This window comes from Anarrhichthys ocellatus, unplaced genomic scaffold, assembly GCF_004355925.1.
Source record: "Anarrhichthys ocellatus isolate YVR2014 unplaced genomic scaffold, GSC_Weel_1.0 scaffold13, whole genome shotgun sequence".
Classification (NCBI taxonomy): Eukaryota; Metazoa; Chordata; class Actinopteri; order Perciformes; family Anarhichadidae; genus Anarrhichthys; species Anarrhichthys ocellatus.
The window spans coordinates 6,955,167-6,975,651 of record NW_022280043.1 but is presented as its reverse complement, the minus strand read 5'-3'; the positions used below and the strand labels follow the sequence as shown (position 1 = coordinate 6,975,651).

General features: G+C 40.5%; 1 protein-coding gene across 4 annotated transcripts in view; it reads left to right on the top strand.

Annotated features, from left to right (window-relative positions):
• Nucleotides 1-15,689, top strand: part of bcam (basal cell adhesion molecule (Lutheran blood group)) — a 49,376-nt gene extending 33,687 nt beyond the window's left edge. Inside the window, exons 4-17 of one of the 4 annotated variants that reach the window (XM_031852640.1) lie at nt 296-369; nt 498-594; nt 727-909; nt 1,910-2,031; nt 2,205-2,346; nt 2,939-3,054; nt 4,310-4,451; nt 5,391-5,515; nt 6,311-6,452; nt 7,316-7,339; nt 7,806-7,958; nt 9,249-9,390; nt 10,177-10,276; nt 11,608-15,689. In XM_031852640.1, coding sequence (XP_031708500.1) covers nt 296-369; nt 498-594; nt 727-909; nt 1,910-2,031; nt 2,205-2,346; nt 2,939-3,054; nt 4,310-4,451; nt 5,391-5,515; nt 6,311-6,452; nt 7,316-7,339; nt 7,806-7,958; nt 9,249-9,390; nt 10,177-10,276; nt 11,608-11,610 — 1,565 coding nt within the window. In that variant the 3' untranslated portion in view covers nt 11,611-15,689. The remainder of the gene's footprint in view (nt 1-295; nt 370-497; nt 595-726; nt 910-1,909; nt 2,032-2,204; nt 2,347-2,938; nt 3,055-4,309; nt 4,452-5,390; nt 5,516-6,310; nt 6,453-7,315; nt 7,340-7,805; nt 7,959-9,248; nt 9,391-10,176; nt 10,277-11,607) is intronic. The other 3 variants (XM_031852641.1, XM_031852642.1, XM_031852643.1) reach the window with 3 other exon arrangements.
• The last annotated feature ends 4,796 nt before the right edge of the window (nt 15,690-20,485 follow it).

The following is a 20,485-nucleotide window of genomic DNA, read 5'->3' as shown; positions in this document are numbered from 1 at the left end:
GTGTGTGTGTGTGTGTGTGTGTGTGTGTGTGTGTGTGTGTGTGTGTGAGCCAGTGAGAGAAGTAGTGCTGTTTTTGTTATTTGACTCTTATCGGCTCGTGTGAACCAAGTCTCACTGTAATAATGAGAGGCAGGATATTTACTGCTCCACTTAATTAACAAGGTCAGCAACCATGTGGGTTGGACTGCATATACGGAAGTGGAGTGAGTGTGTGTGTGTCTCTAAATGTTTCCCTTCTAGTGATTTATAATGGAATGATAAAAATCACCCCCCCCCCTACTTTTTTCTGCCTCAGTTGCTCCCGAGAAGCCAGAACTCACAAAGCCGTCAAGTCAGGCCATTTCTGTGGGAGAGACTACCAGCTCTGAGGTTCGTGAGCAATTTCTATGACTGTATGTGCATCCTGTGTGTGAGTTTCAGATTTCATGTGAACACTGAAGACACACATTTTCAGTCGACTTTCTTTTGTCCCTCCTGCGTTTTTCCATGTGTATCAGATTGGTACCTGTGTGACGATGAATGGACATCCCCTGCCAAGAATCATCTGGTTCAAAGATGACCAGCCCCTAGCTGAGGTCAAGGACAGGAAAGAGAGTATGTGTCATCGGGCTGTTTGTTCGAATTTTCTGAATAAATAAAATACATTAATAGATAAAATAATCTAATATCACATCCACGTGCCAACCAGAAGGTAATCTGTGTGCTCCCTCCCCTCCTCTCTGTTAGAGACCTATATGATTTCCTCGGTGGTGAAGGAGGCCTCGGGTCTCAACACTGTCAGGAACACCCTGCACATGCAGCTCAAAAAGGCAGACAAGGACTCTGTGTTTCAGTGCACCGTGGAGTACAGCATGCCAGGAGACCAGATCAAACAGAAGAAGTCTGATACCATCACCATCAACCTCAACTGTGAGTGGAGGGACAATAGTTTTTAATTGGTGAGCTTTGCAGCTGCTGGCAGGTGGATTTTGTCACCTGTGGACAGAGCCAGGCTAGCTGCCCCACTCCCCCGTTTCCAGTCTTTATGCTAAGCTAAGACATAAGAGTGGTATCAAACAGAATACAACTGCAGAATTAAGTAATCTGATTTTATCTGACACTTTAAGCGGAGATAGCCTAAAAAAATAACATGAAATATACTTAACCTTGGCTTTGAAACGGGCTTAACTTCAGAGTAAGTGCATTAGCTTTGTACTTATAAAAAAATAATTAATGTTCTTCTGAGTACAGTTGTTTTAAAAGCATTATTACATAGTTGTTTAAGTACTGACAAGTTTTTTTTATTTCAATTGGGACGCCTTTAACTCCTTACAATGTTAACCATGTCCACCATCATAGTTTGTTTGTGTTAGCATGCTAATGTACACTATTGTTATGGTTACACTAACATTTACTAATTAGCAATAATTGTTTCACTAAAAGCCAAAAATGTCAACATGCTGGTGGCGATGGAAGAAAAGTCAGAAGATCATCAAGTTATTAGGATTTAACCTCTGGGTACCACACATGTTTGTACAAAATGTCATAGCAATCCATCCGACCAAAGTTGTTCAGATATTTTAGTGTGGACCAAAGTGGTGGACAAATTCAAGAAAATGAATCTATTTATTTATGCTTTATCTTTAAGCCTCTCCCTGTCCTCCATCCTCATGTTACTATTTCACTTTAACAAAAGACATACGCTCTTTGAAATTAAACATTGTCAACAAACAGCTATTAGTGTTATCTTCATTGGATGCATTTATTTCCTCCTGCTAAACACTGTTATGGACTTTAATATTCAGCTATAGGGAAAGTAAAACATCCCCTCTGGAATGCCTTTCTCATCTCTAATTGATGACATACTGTAGTGTTAATGTATCCAAAGAAGGAGTTTCCACCTGTTTCATGTCTGTTCTTGTTCATGTAGATCCCTCTGAGAAAGCGACCTTTTCCCTTCTCAACACGGATCCAATCAAAGAGGGCGATACTGTTACCATGAAGTGTGAGACTGATGGAAACCCTCAGCCTGAGATTGACTTCACCAAAGATGTGCGTGTGCTTTTCAGTTTGTTTGGAAGAGAAAGAGCTTTTTTGTTGTTGTTGTTTTCTGCTTTTGCTGTGTATATATACCAACTTTTCATAAAAATGTATAAATCTTAGTTACTCTCTCACTCGATCTTTATTTGTCTCTCTCGCTCTCTCTCCCGTCCTTCCAACCTCAGGGAAAAGTCATCGCTGGTCAGAATGGTGTCCTGTTGCTGAAATCTGTCAAGCGCACAGAAGCTGGTGTGTACAAGTGCACAGCTACAGATTTTGATAACCTGGAAGCTGACCTGAGTGGAACCATCACCCTCACTGTTAACTGTGAGTGAGCGAAAGACACACACACACACACACACACACACACACACACACACACACACACACACACAGACAGAGACAGAGACACACCCAACTGCAGATTTAAGTATACACACATAAAGAACAATTTACCTCCTGTTTGTGCAGTTTCGCCTTTGCAGTTTCGCCTTTCTTTTCATCAGTTAGTCATATAATTAAAAGGGTTGCAATGGAAAGAACTTTAATGGAATCCTTTCAGGGGGCCGATATCCAATTCAATTTTTCACAGTTCATCTGTTACCTTAATGTTATCCCAACTACACTCTGTAATTTGATTTTATCGCACTTATTGAGCAGAGATAGCCCAGAAATAGCATGGAATAGGCTTAAATTTGGCTACGAAATGGGCTTAACATCAGAGTAATTGCATTAGCTTCGTACTTTAAAAATAAAAATTATATTCTGCTGCGTACGGTCGTTTTATATTATCGCATGCTTCTTTAAGTGATGAGAAGCTTTTTGATTTCAAGTGGCACTTCTTTAACTCCTTAAAATGTATAGTAGGCCTCAGGTTTCATGTGTTTTCCTCCCTCTCTTTCCATTTTCTCTCTGCCAGACATCGACCCAATGAGTGTGACCCCCGCCGAACCTCAAGTCGTCATGCTCAAAGACAAAGTGGAGTGGCAGTGTAAGACCAAGGCCTCTGCTGGCCACACTGTTCACTGGAAAAAGGTGTGCTCCAATTCTTTCTCAGACATAATCCCCTTCTTCTTTTAGTCTCACTCATGATGTATTTCTAGGAATACAGTGCTTTGCTCTTTTCCTCATGTGTCAACAGAATTATTTCAGTTTCAATACAGTTTTAATACACAAATCTGTTTTTCTGACATGTTCACAGCACTGACTGAATGTTAAACAAGAACACATTTCTTCCTGGGAATCCATATTTGGACATTCTGGTTCATTTTCGATGCAAAGTTCTCAACAACGCAACCTTTCGTCATTGGATAGGACATAGTTCGTAATGTGACACATACAGAACTTACTTAGCGTGCAGCTGGCACCCAACACAAGAGCCTTTGGATCAGTCGCAGTGCTCCCTTTAAGGACAGTTGTGGCCCTGCTACACAAGCTGCATTGTGTTGTGTCCAATTGCAGCAACTGGAGTGCAGACACTGGTGTTTGTTCCATTTGGTGTCAATAAATAGTATACACTGTTAAATATTGTATCATATGCTCATGATATATTATATAATTCATCATAAATCCTTAGCTTAGTTTATGTTATGTATGATTTCAGTTTTACAGTAGCAGCCAGATACTTTCATGACTGTCTGAGTGAAAATGTAGACATGCTAGTTATAGACAATTAAAACATTTTGGAGTTTGTGTGTAGCAGGTTAAAGGTAACAGTGAACGGAAAGCACTCCTTCTGCTCTCTTTTCTATAGACAACAAAATGTTTGCTCTAAATGCATTTTCGACAGTTAACAAACCAACGAAAAGACAATTTGTTACACTGGAAAACCACTAATCAGCGTGACAGCGGTGATATTTTTGGTATTTTGGTAGTCATCTCCTCTTCTCCACTTGTTATGGGCAAAATGTTCCTCCTGTGCGGAGCCTGTTTGTTGGAGCCTGTGTATCTATTGTTGTGTCTCCTGGGTGTGATAGAAACTCCCAGACTGCTGGTTTTCTGAGTAGAGAACGTGTTTGTTCTCCATAAGGAGTCCTATGAGAAGAAGTCGAGAGGAATTGCAAGAGGCAGATTCATCATGGAGGACGGACTTTGATCTGTTATCACTGCAGTGTGTGTGAATCTTCTTCTTCTGCTTTCCCAGCATAGCTGCGCGCCTTCAAACTAGATATTCACAATGCTGTTCTACTCCCGTATTCACGCGCAGAGAATAAAAAGAAAGAATTGCGGGCTGATGGGGTGACTGCAGTTGGTTTTATTTCTGTATGTGTGTGTGTGTGTGTTTCTCCAGGGCTCTGAGGTGCTCTCACAGGACGGCATGCTGTCAATACAAGATGTTTCCTACGATAAAGCTGGAGAGTACATGTGTGTTGGAGCCGTGCCATCTGTGCCAGGACTGACAGCCCAGGCTATTGTCAACCTCACTGTCAAAGGTAGCACCCCTGCATAAACATACACATGCACAGGCAAACCAACAAAACTGTGTTTAGACAAGACTTAAGTAAAGATTTCAATCACATCAGCATCTGTATTATCATATTTTAATACACACACAAAAATACTCAGAAATACGAGGCCTACTGCTTAGGAGCTGCAAATGAAATAGCACTTTATACTCAATTGTAAACAAAGGGTAATCATTTCTTTCCAAACTACCCACCCTTTGCCACAACCACACACACACACACACACACACACACACACACACACACACACACACAATAATAACGATGGTTGGTGTTAGGGTGTGCTTGGTATTGTTTCAGTCAGAGGAAGGAAGTTGTATAGTTTATGGATGCAACAGGTGTGGCTTCCTACTCTGTTGATAATGTAGCTTTAGTATGGGTTGAAACCATTAGTGCACTGTTAAAAAACACCATATAGGAGTTTAGTGGAATCAACCTATTTTTTGTCCTTAACTTAAGATAAGCATATATATTTCATTTAGTTGAAGTCAATTCATTTTATAATATATTGGCGTATTATTTTCATACCACTGAATGAATATACTGCTGAAAGTTATCTTGACTCATTGAATTTAGTTTTTGACAGACTTCCCAGCATGCATCTTACGAGGGTTAAACTCTCCAGAGGCCCTTTTTGGAGTTTGAAGTCCAAAAATTATCATAAATAATTAAAACAATATATACCACAATAAAGGTTAGTGTTGAATTCAGTCGCGGCCTGTGTTATTTCTTTATAAAACAAGACGACTTTGACGACTTTCATTTCCAGTCGGCAAGGGAACTTATGTTATTATTTAAACCAGCCTAAAATTACTTGTGTTGGTGTGTGTGTACGTGTGTTTGAGTGTTTGCTGTGTTATTTATACCAAAAGTTCTCTAGTTCACTGGCTCTCACACCCTTTCCAGGAAAGCCAATGATCGAGTCTCCTGCTGTTGGAACGGTGGGGAAGGAAGGAGACATGGTGACTCTGAAGTGCTCGGCCTACGGCTCCCCTGCCCCTCAGTTCACTTGGACGCCCTCAGTGAAAGAGGTACGAATGTAAAAACACAGTCAAGAGAAACGGAGAGGAAAATACAACATCGTTTTTCCTGTGTGCAATTAACACGAATCACTCAGTAAGCAGATGTAATTGCTGCTTTCCTGGAAGGGATTACACGAGTAAAACTATAAACACAGAGGTAAAAATGTATTTCAAATAAACAGCTATCGCTATCAGCGTTTTTTTGGGGTGGGCGGGGTCAATATGTAAAATGTGAGGCATGAGTTTTTTTATAATATCTGAAGATCTTGGTAGGCTGGTTGTTCAACTTCAAAAGCAATAGAAAAAGGAGGGAGAGAACCATCTTGCAGGACTATGGAAAGTAATATTTTATTCTCATATTTCATATTGATGTGATGTAGTTGAAAAGAAAATCCTATGTGAAGCAACTTTAAAGAAGCTTACAGGGGGAATACAGCTTGATTGAAATATTACTTTAAATGAAGTGAAATCAAACTTTCATGATCCTTCTGAAAGATTTGATTATTTTAGAAGCAAATAGGGATTTATGTAAGATCAAAGGGAAGAGATAATGAAGCTTTCACAAGTGACCGTTTTTAAGATCAGATCTTGATGTTTAAGTGAGAATCAGTGGAGGAAACATGTAATAAATTATCACTACAGTGTGCAAAATAATAGGAATCAGGCTTAATAGAAAGAATTAGTGCAAAAATATTTATTGGAAAATAATGCCACAAATATAAAATATTTGCAAGAAATGATGAGGGAATATGTCAAAATGAATGCTGTCCTTCTTCCATCTCTCTCCCCTTCATCCGTTCCCAGTCAGTATCAGTGGAAGGTAACAAGGTGGTGAGCACCGTGACCCTGCAAGCCACAGCCGAGGTCATGAAGGACGGGGTGACCTGCGAGGTCTCTAACGAGCACGGAACAGATAGCAAGACCTTCCTGGTATCTGTCAAAAGAGGTCAGTGTCAAGAGATGACGGCAGCGATGATGCTACCTTACCTCCTTCTCTCCTTCCCCTTCATACCTTCTTCACTTAAGGCTTTTAATGATCAGCTGTGATAAAGAGATTAACAAGTGATGAATATTTTATTTGACAGAATTTTGAGCTTTTTTGTAAGTTCAAACTCAGTGAGCCGAGTTACATTTACTTCGTGGTCGTGTGTCGGTGTTTCTAGTGTTTACTAAATGGAGATTAATGCATCACGGAATAAAACGAGTGGCACCACACAAACTAGTTGTTATGTAGAGGTTAATTGTCTGTGCTAAATGACAAAACGTTAGCTTGCTAACATTTTGGTAGTAAAAGAAACGTGGAATATGGTCGACAAATCTGAACTGACACTTGGACAAAATGCTGTTTAATTATGAAGATCGGGATTTGAAATTGTATTCATCCAAAATGTATGCCAATAATAGCAACATCAGATATTTCTGCCCCCTATAAAAACTGCATGAATACTGCTAACTTTGAATCCCACATTTATCCATGTGAGTAGATATTCTTTTCACAAATTTATGATAATGGCAATTCAATTCAATATATTGTTTGCCTCCTAAAACTGTCATTAGGTTACGCTTCGGTTTGTGACGCTACAGAGACTTCCTGTTAGGCTGCTCCACAGATGATTGCTGTTGACTGTATGGTGCTGTAGATGTTTCTTAGCAACCAATTGCTAAGAACTCAGGAGGGACTTGATATGCAATTTTAGTAATGGTTTTACAAATAGCTGGTGCAACCGAATCCAGGTTTCTTTTGCTCTTTTACCAGCACCACATCCTGCAATCTAAACCCTTTCTTCTTTTCCTCCTCTTGTCTCGCAGCAATTGGCAAATCGGCCGACAGAGGTAGAGCCTTCTCCCTTCTCCTCCTCTCCTCCCTCCTTCTGTCAGGACTCTGTGTTGTACAGACCCTGTAATTTAGAAACCCCCCCTTCACCCCTCTCCTCTTGCCCCGGCCCCTCCATCTCACACACACACACACACACACACACACACACACCTACACCCAACTGCCTCCACTGTACTGTAATCTTGTATATTTCCCCTCTTGCTACCGAACACTGTGGATATTGTATATTGTTATTCTTCTTCTTCTTGTCACCTTTGTATAATGTCTGTCCTATATTTTGTGGATGCTACTACAACTTTGTGTGGCCCCTTGGGGACAATAAAGGAATCTATTCTATTCCTTCCTTTCCTCTCTTTGTTTCTTCACTGTGTCTCCTTTTTGGTCACCTCTTCTTTCTGACTGCCCTCTTATTTCTCGCTTTTCCTTTTTCGCCGTTTCAACTCGCTGCGGGGCTGTGTGTAGGATTTAGTACCTTAGCTTCTGTGTCCGTATGCTCTCAGTGGTGTGTGTGTGTGTGTGTGTGTGTTTTGTGGTTGTTGCTTTGCTATGCTATGGGACTGAGAAACTCTCTTTCTCTCAAAGTGCTGCTCTCTGGAAACCCTGTGCTTAAGTCAGGTCTGTATCGCTAACCCTATTTACATGTGTTTGGCGTTCGTCTAGACCTGTAAGTCACTGTGTATTTATGTATGTGTGCACACACAGCATTAATGTATTTGTGTTTACAAGAGCTAATGTGTTTGTGTATCCATACTTGTATTACCGTAGCTGAGAGGACATTATATTAGGTAAGGGAGGAAGATTTGCAGAGGCAAAGAACCTTCCTCCACTTTGTTCTTTATTTTTTATATCAGTATGCCACAGCATATAACGGCATATTTATTCAAGTTTGTTTGCAGTTAATTTAATTCATGTTGCGGCCAGTTTAGCCGCAGAGAAAAGCAGCAGTACAGTTAAATACACCTTGTGGTGGATTTTTAATGGTCACTGTTTACCAGAACTATGTCTGTGGTACAACTTTACAGGAACAGTTTAACATTTCCTGGAGTCTTTTCATTACTGTGAAGTTGCCAGGAAACTAGCGGAGACTCTAGGAAGTCTCTGCTCCGCATCAAAAAAATCCATCACATAAGCCCCCTGCAAAACCATTGATCATCTCATTAAACTCTTGGCAAGAAAGCAAACAAGCATATTTCCCAAAATGTTGAACTATTCCTTTAAATGACACTAGCCAGCCAATCCAAAAACAAGTATTCTTAAAAGCAATTGTTGGACACAGGCCTTCAAAACACTTGCTAAATGTATTATAATGTTAAAGTTTAAGTAGAATAACATAAAATCTGATAAATGTAGTGTCATGTCCTCACAAGTATAGTAATACAAGTGATCAAGGTGAATGGGTGAGTATGTTCAGTGTTGTTTTCTGGCTCTGGTCAGCTGTCTCGTCGTTATCTGTGAGTATACAGGCCCCATTTTTTGGGTCCCATCACTTTTCAGTCGTTTCATTCAGAAGTTAGACTAACCCCACATCCCACTCCCCGTTCCTTCTCCTCTCCACCCATCCATCCATCCATTGTCTTCATCTGGACACCCATCCTCTCCCTCTCTCCGTCCTCCCCTTTCCATCCCGTCTCCCTCCCGTGGTACCCTAAATTAAATGACTCTCCTCCCCTTGCCTCCCTCTCTTCTACCCTACGAATCGAACATCACCTACACTCACGATTACCCTCTCCCTACCACTGCCCCTCCAAAATCAAAAACTCCCCCATCTTTCTCCCACCTCCTCCACTGTGATCAACCCCTCCCCCCCCCCCCCCCGCCTTCCTCCCACCTCTCTCCCCCCTCCACCTTCCCACCATCCGTCCCTCCATCCCTCCCTCCATGTGTCCCTCCATTGCGGTGCTGTAGCTGACAAGCAGCAGGGAGGCTCCAGCGGGGTGGTGATTGCCGTGGTGGTGTGTGTTCTGCTGCTCCTTCTGCTGGTGGCTCTCATCTACTTCCTGAACAAGAAGAGCAAGTTGCCCTGCAGCAAGAAGGACAAGAAGGAAGTGTGAGTACACAAGAGGGGAGTGGGGGAGGGAGGGAAGGAATAGGGGGACGTTAATGAGCATCAACGATGGTAGTTATTACCTCATGTGACTCAATACCCACTGAAGGCAAACTGCACTATGAAGTTGTTCTTTGTAACAAACTCTTCTGAAGTAAATTCAGTAGGGTCTCTGCAATTACAACAGTGATGATAAAAGAAGTAAAGCATGTTCCTTTTTTTTACAAAATAGATCAATTCAATGAATAGAGAAATTGCTATAATGTAATGAATAAATGGATGAATAAATCAAAATGATAAAAGTAAGAAGTGTGCGCTTTCTGAGAAAATTAGGAGTCTCTTGGATGAGAAAATGCCAGTTTCTCCACCAGTATCACAGTCAAATGGTGTACAACAGAGCTGCTAATATCTGATTGCTCCACTGCTTCGCATTATGCTGAGCAACATGCTGGGTTTCCCCACATTTTCATATCAGTGTGCAGATTACAGTCTGAAAATCTCTTAAAGTCTCTACTGGGAAATTATCCTCAAAAAGATATTGTTTTCTTTTAGTTAGGATATCTCGATTAGCTGGAAGAGGGTTTTATCGTATTTTTGAATTGTAATCCTTAAAGAAAATAGTTACAGTATACGCCAATTATTGCTGTAAAACTGTAAACCAAATGTTAGAGATGAATGGTCTCTACAGCAGCAATCAACATGCTTTGCTCATGTAATTTTTGGCAAATAATTACCGTTTTTTTACACCTTTTTTTTTTTTTTCATTGTTCTCACCCGCTCTCTCTGCAGGGCCAGTGGAGAGGTGAACAATGACATCGTGGTCGAGATGAAGACAGACAAGGCTAACGAAGAAGCCGGTCTCCTCAACAAGAGACCCTCCACAGAACAGGTCAGGCCAACGGATTACAGGCATCAAGGGGTTAAGGAGGGGGGGGGTGGACCTGGATCAACAGTGAGCTTAATTACTTCTGCGTTCATGAATGTAACTCCCGATGCTACAAACTAACGGTATGCGGGGACAAGTCAAGGACACTTCTGCCAGTAAGGACAGTGCATTGGATGAAAACAGAGTTTCCATTTAATCACTTTTTTCATTTAGTCAATGTTTTGGTCAGGCCGGCTGAGATGTAGACTTATCACAGAAGACAAGAAGAAGTGTAAACATGTTCTGTGGGAATTTGTTCTACTTCGCTGGTAAATGTTTTAAAGTGCATTCCAATTATTTGGAGAAGCAAGCAACAGCGACGTAAAAGCCGTAGAATAGTCAGAAATCCTATTTGGATATATCGCAATGGTCATGAGCGACATTAACGTGCTGACAACATCCTTCATAGCAAATGCGATCCATTTGGCATGAACACAAGCTTTACAGTCAGCAGAAATATCTTCAGACACATCAGTCCTGCCGATTGAGAGTCTAAAGTCAGTTTTAGTTCAAAGCAAGCAGGTTTGAGAAAGCTGTCCCTGCATCTCAATTGATGGAGTGTGACAGCTGTACAGAATCCTCTGAAAATGTCATCATAAATGTAAAACATTTCATCATGAAGTCTATGGTAGTGGCATATTTGACGGGGATGTAAAAGCCAGTTTAAGCGAGTCTTGTTTTATGAGATTTTTGAAGCTACTGACAGCCTAACTGTGTGATATTTCACAACGCAGACACACTTTCTTTGCTTTTGAAATGGATATTACGAGAAGATGTAAAAGTGGGTCTCTCCGTATGCTATCAAGAGATTTTCCTTTCCTGAGATGTCATTAAAAAATCATAACCCCCCGTAAGCTGTCTTTGAAAAGGCTGCAGCCCCAGCAACACACATATTATTTCAGAGAATGTCTCACTATACCAAGTACACAACTAGCTTGTAATGCCAGCTGCAGAACACTGTTCGGAAATAGTGTTCTGTTATCAAATGTTCTATCATTTCTACATCTCTCCTTGTTCCATGTCAGCATTCGAATAAAGGCATACAATTCCCCCCACCATACCATATAAGTTTTATATGTAAGATGTGAAATAAGATGTAAAAGATTATATCATAGAAAATATGTCAAGATGCATGAGGTCAGTTACTAATTTAGATTTCGCATATCAATCGAGAATGTGAATACCCATTGTACTACATGTGTTAAAGAAGGAAAATGCATTGTACACTAACAGCAATTATATATACAACCAATTGGTCATATTTTCATTGTCCTTTGTGTGTTTTTCTCTCACAGTGATGAAACAAGACGAAGACCAACAGAGGGATGAAGGGAAGGAGGAGAACAGTTATGAAGACAACAGGGCTACTTTTTAGTCACTACACAAGATTGTGGGGAGCAACAAGAGGTGGAATATGGACAATGGTTTGTTTTGGGGGACCTCGGGAGGTACATGCATTGGTTATGCTTGTTTTATAACCTGGAGTTGACCTTTTTGGATGGAGTTTCTTCTTTTTTTTTTCTTTTTAGAGACTCCATCCATTTATGCTACGACAGGTTTAAAACCATACGTGTGCAAAATCACAATGTGACATCACTGGATGGACATTATTATCACGGCTTCTTTTGATTCTTCCTCACCAATCACATCTTCGGTTGACTCCTCTGCAGAATAGAGCTGAACACCGAGACATGGCCGACACAATCCAAACACAGTGGCACCATCTTTCTTTTCTTCCCCAAATAAATGCTAATGAGCCACTGTGATTTTTCTGGAGTGCGCAACTGCCTGCGAGTGTAACACTCGACGTCTATTCTGCCCTGGAGTCTGCACTTAAATTCACTGCTCTCTGCCGGGTATATTGGGAAAAATGATCACACGGTACCATTTCTGCTTTTATTCACCTCAATAACAAGTGATGATTTACGCTCACAACAATAAATCCCTCTGCCCACTGTTTGGCACATGCAGCTGTAACATTTCCGCTCAAAGAAGCTCTGTGTTTGTGCTCTAGCACTGTTTGTTTAATTGCCTTTTTGCCACCTGTGAATGTTTGTGTGTGTTTTTCCCCCCCCAATACCACTAATTAGCTTTCCATAGAAGCAGCTCAAGCATTTAATAATGCCGATCTTTTCTCTTAAATAGTTTGCCTTTTTAAATTCAGCTGCAACGCCACCGAATAAGCAAGCTCTGAGGTTGTACAAATTTGTTCTTGCCATTTCCAGCATTCTTGTATATTATGTTAGTACGTCAATCGTTCACTTTGCTCTCCTGTTTTCTCTGTAAATTCAAATACTACTATTACCCTGTCTATTAAGCAGGAGGTGTAGGCTACTGTGCATGATGTGGAGTTCAAAGTGTCTGTGGTTACTAAGCTGCTGGCCCGGGACGGTAATTGCTACCATTTCTGCTCCAAAAACCCAATTATCATCAGCTTTCATTTTCACTGTAAAATTGGAGGAATTTGGCGAAATGGTCGACAATCTCAAACTGTGGCCTGCTGTGTTGTCATTTTTTCCCGTGACAACAAAATGGGACTTTTACGGGCTGCAGTAGTCACAGATTCACCTGCTCGTAGAAATCACTGGCACAGGTTCACTGTAGTTTGTTACAAGCAGGGAAGGTGTGGGAGGGATCGGGGGTTGTTGCTGGAGTATGTGATGTACCTTTTATTTTTACCAAATGGAAGAGTTTCTGAGTGTCACAGCAGGAGTGTTTCTATGTTTAGGTAGGCAATACTGGTATTTCTGTTCCTCCCTTACACTGTCGGCAGGCCAGAGAGGTTTGGTAGCTGGTTGACGTGCCATTTTACTTTGTTGTACACTGGAACCAATGGCCTTGATTTTTAAAAGAAAGTCACCTCAAACAACTATCTTTTATTTTGTAATGTCTGTCTACTGATCTTGCCATATTGACTGTTAGCAAACCTGTGATGGCAGGCGAAGATAGATAAGTGAACTTGGAGCATCCTTTTTTGATTTTTAATGTTTTATATAAAAATAATGTGGTATAAAAGTTGTTGTTTTTAGAAAGGGGTATTCTTTATTTTGGAACTACTGAGTTTTTCGTTTTTTCCCATGCTTTTCCACTCGCTCTGAGAGAAGAGAGAAATGTTGTTTTTTTATTTAGGAGGATTCTTATTTTAGGAGATATTCTCAGTGCTTTACTTCTCTCTCTCTCTCTCTGTACTGTATACTGTATATTTTGTGGTACGCTGTTGTGACCTCTGTGGTGTGTTGATGTATCTTTTTTTATTTGGTTCCAGCTGTGTAGAATTTATAAAGAAACAAAACTCAAGAAAAACGATCACAACACTATATTCTCCGCGTTTTTATTCCCATCTCTGCAACAGGCAGTTTGTGAAAACTGTTTTGTGATTTAATTATTTTTTGGTTGTGATCACAAATTCACTGTGTATGCTTAGATGCACAAAGTAGAATGGAAGCTAGAAACAGTGCCTGGCCATTTGATAACATTTGGTTACACCATTGAACATCGTCTGTAAAATCTTGACACACCAGACCAAAAGCAATCAAAAAATCAAATAGCTTTTGATGTAATTCATCCGTTTTTGTTTTTTTTTACACTTCCCAAAAGATGACATCTAAATTGATTCCTAGCGTGCGCCAAAGTTAAATCTCTTTGATATAACCGGCATTATGTAAATATCCCCCCACATTGATTGATCCCATGATTTGTTGTGACAGAACAGAAAAATGAAGGAAGCTCGTGTTTTTGCATCGACTTCATGACGCAGCGTTCTCTCCACTTGCTCTCGTGTTAAGAAATGACTTGAAATGAAGCCATCAATCATCTGCAAATTGCAGTGCAGCCTTGTACATTCATAAGTAACAGTTAGTAAGATGACTCTTACTCAATAGCAGCTATAATCACAATTGACTATTTGAAAATGCATATATCAAAACCAAATGTTAATCAAGACGAAAGCATGAAAGGGTTCCTCTGAAAATCTAAACAAGGCTGGTTTATTCTCCACAGCAAAGAATCTCCCCTCCCTCTAACAGAACGCTTACATAACAGTACGTGTTAACCTTGTACCAATTTGTAACAATTTTGCCCAACACCATGCATAGACAGGATCTCTGGTTACGGGCCAATCAGTGCTATTGTCTTGACACACCCCCTGCTCTGCTGGCTCTTCCATTAGGAAATTAAATGCCTCCCATCAATGTGACCTGGAGAAATCGATCGAAAGCTCTGAATACAAAGCAGCAAAGACGGAAGCTGTAAGAGCGTGTTGGCAGAAAAGGGGAGTTTATGGAAATTGTAAATAACAGTGTCAATGTCAGCCCCTGCTAATGTGATTGACGTGAGGATACATGTCAGCATCTCCAGGGGTTTCAAACCTGCACTGAAACCTTCAAACATTTGCTGTTTCAGATGCTTTTCCACAAAGAAAAAAAAAAACATACACTAAATTATTATGTAAGGATAGTAGAATGTCTCTAGCATCAATATGAAAAAATAAGGGATTCAGCACTGTTAACACACACAAACACAATTCTAATCTAATTTACCTTAATTTCCCAAGATTTTCTGGGGACAGTTGCCATAAAGACACCTGACGACGTGAAGACATGCCACAAACTAGAGAACAACGAGGTAAGATGCATTTACTTTTATGATAAAACCATTAAAATGTATGGTGACCTGTTGTGCGAGTTACTTGAAAATTGCACTACTTTACTAATTACTCAACAACAACAGGAATTAGTTGCATCACTCATTAGGCTGCTCACTTTAAGTGTTGAAACAGAAAAGGAGACATTGTGAAGGTATTGACTGACCATCACCTGTTAGCTTAGCACTCAGCACTGCATACTACAGAAGCCCCGTCCTCACAGGGATTACAGGGTTCATACACCGTACATCCTATGCGTACAACGTTGAACAAAACCAGGTGATTCCTGAATGTAGGTAAATGGATAACGGTAGCAAGCTAGCTAAGAAAATATCACAAAAAAAACAACTTTTGAGTAACCGGATGTTGCGTTTCTTCTCTTTTCTACTCGTAGAGGTGGAGATGATCTTTTAAGTCAGTGGCGTACTAATTTTATATATAGCACTCTAATGTTTACTAACATTAGCCACTGTAAGCTACTGGTCATACCAAGCCACGAAAGGCTGTAGCAGGATGACCTGAATTGACAAAGTGTGGTGTCTTTTATTTTTCACTTTTTATTTAAAGTGGAAATATTGTGTTATTTCGTCTTTTACAACTTTTTAAAACTTGCTCTTTGGGATGTTGGAAATCGTGATTAGTGACTGTAAGAAATGTAACCATGAGAACAGAATAACCAGGCTTTAAGTGTGTGATATGGATTGAGAGTGTGTTGAGTAAGTGATTACGAGAGACAGAACGGAGAGATGTGTAGTCAGTAAGTTTGTGTGTGTGTGTCTGAGAGAGAGAGAGATTCTGAGAGGATCAGTGCTTTTCAGTCTTGCTAACAATGAGAGGGATTACTGTCATCCCTCCCAGTGTCCTTCCCTTCCTTCCTTCCTCCTCCCTCCCTCTACCCACTGTGAGTTTTCCTGGTGGGTTTAGTTACAGTAGCTTTAAACTGATTTAGCCATTTAGTGTCAGCCTATTGAGGGATGACAACCGCTGTCTGTCCCCTCGGCCTGCTCGGCCCGGATCTGATGGCTACTCAGTGGCACTTGGCTCGGATTCAGCCCAGTATACACACACACACACACTCACACACACACACACACACACACAGAAATAGACACACTACTCTGTATGCAGCGCTGTTGAGATGGATCAACAAGGCTCTGGTGGCAGCCTCGCTGACAATATGTGCTCCATCATACACAATCAGCGCTCATGCAGTTTGCACACACGACCCCAAAAGCAATGAGTCAAGAAGACGTTCACCATGGATGTAGAGATTAGTAGAGAGGACTGGTTGTGTCAAGGGAGGAAAGGAAGGAAGAAGATAATTGATAAAGAGACTTAAAAAGGCAGAGGAGGGAAGAATCTAGGTGGCGTACAGGGGGAGGGGAGCAAAATGGAGGAGGAGTTGGTGTATAATAGGAGTTACCTTCAGGATGAGAGGAAATGAAAGTAGTGATTGGTGACGAAGGACGAAACAGAAGATGCCTTGTTAAGAAGTCATAAATCTGCATGGGCTCTGCGATAAAACAGGAGGGTGGAAAGAAGAGGAAGGGAAGTAAAATGTGGAGGTGTACAGCAGAGAGGTGGGCCGAGATTAATAATGAAAGAGCGCTTGTGTGATAAATGTGTTTATCTCCCCCCAGTCCTGTGGTTTAATATCCTGTGTGGCTCGAATGTGTTTTCTGTTTGTGTGTGATTATAAGAGACAGAACGGAGAGATGCACTCAGTAAGTAGGTTTGTGTGTGTGTGTGTGTATATGTGTGTGTTACACCTGCCTGTGAGACACTGCATTTATTTGCTGAATTTTTGACATCTGTCTCGCAGCACGAAGGATTTCTCGCATTGATTGTATCTGTGAGTGTGCTATTAAACCGAGTGGCGGCCAATCCCCGCCGCCCGAGCTTCAGCGAGTGAGCGAGTGTCACTCACCAATGAGATGTTTGCTTTTTAAGGCACAGTGTGCTTTCATTTTAATTGGTGAGGCTACTTTATGTTAGAGGGAATGAGAGGCAAATACAGAGGGAGATACGAGTGTGAAAACAACTATAAATACCGAGCATTGATGTGTAAAAGCAGGAATGTTATGGGAGACTGAGAGCTTTGTTTATGTGCTTCACTCCCTTTCAGTTAATCTAAGTTAATGGCATCATGTGGTGTCTGGGTTAATTCGCAAGGGTCAAAGGTCACTTAGATTGTCCATGACAGGCTGAGGTCAACTCCAAGATTTAGTTAAACCGTTAAGGTCAGGACCATTTCCGTTCAAACATTTCAGTCCAAAATGCTGGCTGGGGATGTGCTTTCATTTTGAAAATTCTTAATTTAATGAATTTTTCATGAATTAATTACATTTTTATTTGTTTCTTGTTCTTAAGCATTAGGGATAATCAAGCTTTGGTACAGGTTGTCAAAATCTGAAGTCCATCAACTGCTGCCATCAATGTTCACACAGGAGGAAATCCGTCATAGAAGAGGAAATAAATAACACAATCGTAGCAACATAGTGCACCAGGATACAATGCAGCTTGCTGTATTTGGAGAAAACACTTTCACTATGCTTTTATGAGTTTCTTAGACTACATGACAGACTGCAGGTAAAGTAGAAGAAATAATAACATCATCATAAATAACACTTAGATATCCACAAACATTCTCATATCTGTTTACTTTTATTGTTTTGCTTATTTACCAGTTAGTTGGATGTAAAAAGAAAAAAACACCTAAAGAGACACCTTTAAACAAGCTGAAAAACTTTTCATGTTACAAAATGTTTCTATGACAAGCTGTTTGTGACTATATAACAATCAGGCTTAAGAGAACAAATATCTTTAGTTAGAATTCAATAGTAGTTCAACACTCAAAAACTCACAGTTAAATAATCTGCTTCTTATTTTACTTAATTCACTGTGGAAAGACCTGCCATCATCTTTGATGAACTGAGCCCCACCTCCTCTAATACAGAGACAAGCACACAGAGGAAACACTAACACCGAAATCTCTCATGTGAAATAACCAATATTGTTCTAACTTTGGAGAGTAAACGTCTTCAAGGCCTTTCATTTAAAACTGATTATGTCATTTTTTAGTAGAACAGAAAGTCACAGAAGCTTCTGGTAAATAACACGAAATCTAGAGATTGTAATATTAGTTTGAGAGGTATTAAATAACGAACTTCCTTCTTTTTTCTCTACATATTTTGTAATACCACTCCTCAAGCATTAATCATGTCATATGGACTAATATTTGTGAAATCAGGGTGAACTCTTTCAAACCACCGATTACTCAAGTTACCGCCACATCTATTTTCAATAGTTTCAAGACCTGCAACTACTGTGAAAAGTTACAGGAACACAAACTTTATAATTCTGTATTTTCGGTCATAGAACGAAGTCCCCCTACCTTTAAAACAGTCAGGAAGTAACAGTAATACATCCCATTAGGCTTTTTGTCCTTTTTTTAATCGTTTAATTTTTAAACTGTCTATTGATTTAAAACAAACTATTTATTTTACTTTAGTGAATCTGCACTACTCCTTTGAAACATCAAAGTCACACAATAACACAAACAAACTAACCGATCGAGTCAGCAGTCGACCAGCAACTTCTCTGTTCTGCAAGGTGTTGTTGTTAACAGGAGTCTTTAAAGAAAGCATGGATAACGGCTTCAGTTCCCCGTAGGAAAGGGCTGTCTGACTCTGACGGCAAAGGTAAGGCGGTGAGATATTTTAAATATAGCACTTACACTGATATTGATCTTTTTTTTTAAGTGGGCCTTTCTTCTCCAATCTAGGGGCGTGCGCCGATCGCATCTACTCTATGTAGTACACTGACTGTGGATAAGTACCTCATACAACCCCAACTCAAGAAATACGAACTAGACTAGACTAATGGAACGAGCCTGAGAAAGAACAAAACAGCATGAGAACTACACCATCGATCAGATTACATTTACTGTAAAATCTTGTGATGAACTAGGATTTTTTTATCTGCATAATAGATATGACAGAATACTGTATGTTGTAGATGCATTTGTGTTTGCACATAGTCACATACCATTAAAACAGTAGATATACTGCAATAGGCAAAAAAAATCCCCTGAGGCCAGATAGATAGAGAGAGCGAGAGAGAGAGAAAGAAAGAACGAGAGAGGATCGGAGAAGAAAGTCATGTTAAAAGAAGAGGAAGAGAGAGACGGCCCGCAGGAGCTCAAGAGCAGCTGTTGAGAGCTGCTCCTTGGAGAACTTCTGTACATGCTACAGGCTCCTCCCATTGGCTAACATTACAGCACAGCAGCTGTCTGGAGAATAAAACACTCACACACACACTTGTGTTTTTGGTGATGATACACACCCAGAAATGCAGCATTCCCACAACGACACACAGAAACTAAAGTTACGCACACACATAACTCTCATCTTGAATGTGTACTTGTGTGTGTTAAACCAAGGCTCCTGAAATACCTTGAAGCATGTTGAGTTGCGTAGCGTAATGAAAGAGTAACACATTCTTTGCACTTGACCTTGTTGCCCAACTCAGAATATACCTTGAAACACACACACACACACACACACACACACACACACACACCTGCCTGAGGGCAAACACACACAGAGCCAAGAAAAACTGTGGTCGCATTTACATCATCCAGCCAGCTTACATCGCTCCTTCACTCTCCTCTCCTCATCTCTTCTTATGATTTCATCACACATGCATATGCGCACACACATGCTGTGAAAAGTGTTTGTTTCCCTCGTGTGTTGTAACAGTAATAGCAGTGACACTGAGGGCAACCTAAGGCATCCCAAGAGAACACCTGGTAATTACTATCACATGCTTCCCTGACTTACTAATGGAGATTTGCTATTATATCCCAATTATATCCCACCCTGTCCTCCTTTTTTTCTTTCTCTTCTGCTGTTGGAATAAACAGGATCTTGTGTGTATCGCTTGTTGTGTTGAACAAGGGCGAGAGTATTTGAAACAACCTGGATAGGTCTTCTTTTTTCCCTTCATTTATCCTCTTTTTTTTCCATTTTCAATCTCCCCCTTCAACCTCAGTTTCTATTTTATTCCATTCATTCGCTCTTGTGACCTTCCCCACTTCCTTTACCTTAATGGAAAAAAAACCGACCAGATATCTAGTGATGAGAGAGCCCTGCTTATTACAGAGCCAGAGGGGTCTTATCAAGCTGCTCTGTGCAGTAATAGAAAACACTACACAGTGTTTAGTTGCAGACAGCTGCTGTGCCACTGTGTCTACCTGTGTCGAGGTTTTCCTATGAGTGTGAGTGAGAAGGTCCTGGCATTTCTCTCAGTTGCGTTCTTATCTGCTTATCAGACCTGTCCACTTCATTTGATGCTGGATCAGGGGAAATAGCTCTGCATAACCTCACACACACACGGCAGAAACAAAAGGTATGTGTGTGTGGAAGAGTGAGAGAGAGGAAGTGTTTTTGTGTGAGATGTTTTGCAGATGATCAACTACTTTAAGTGTGTGTGTGTGTGTGTGTGTGTGTGTGTGTGTGTGTGTGTGTGTG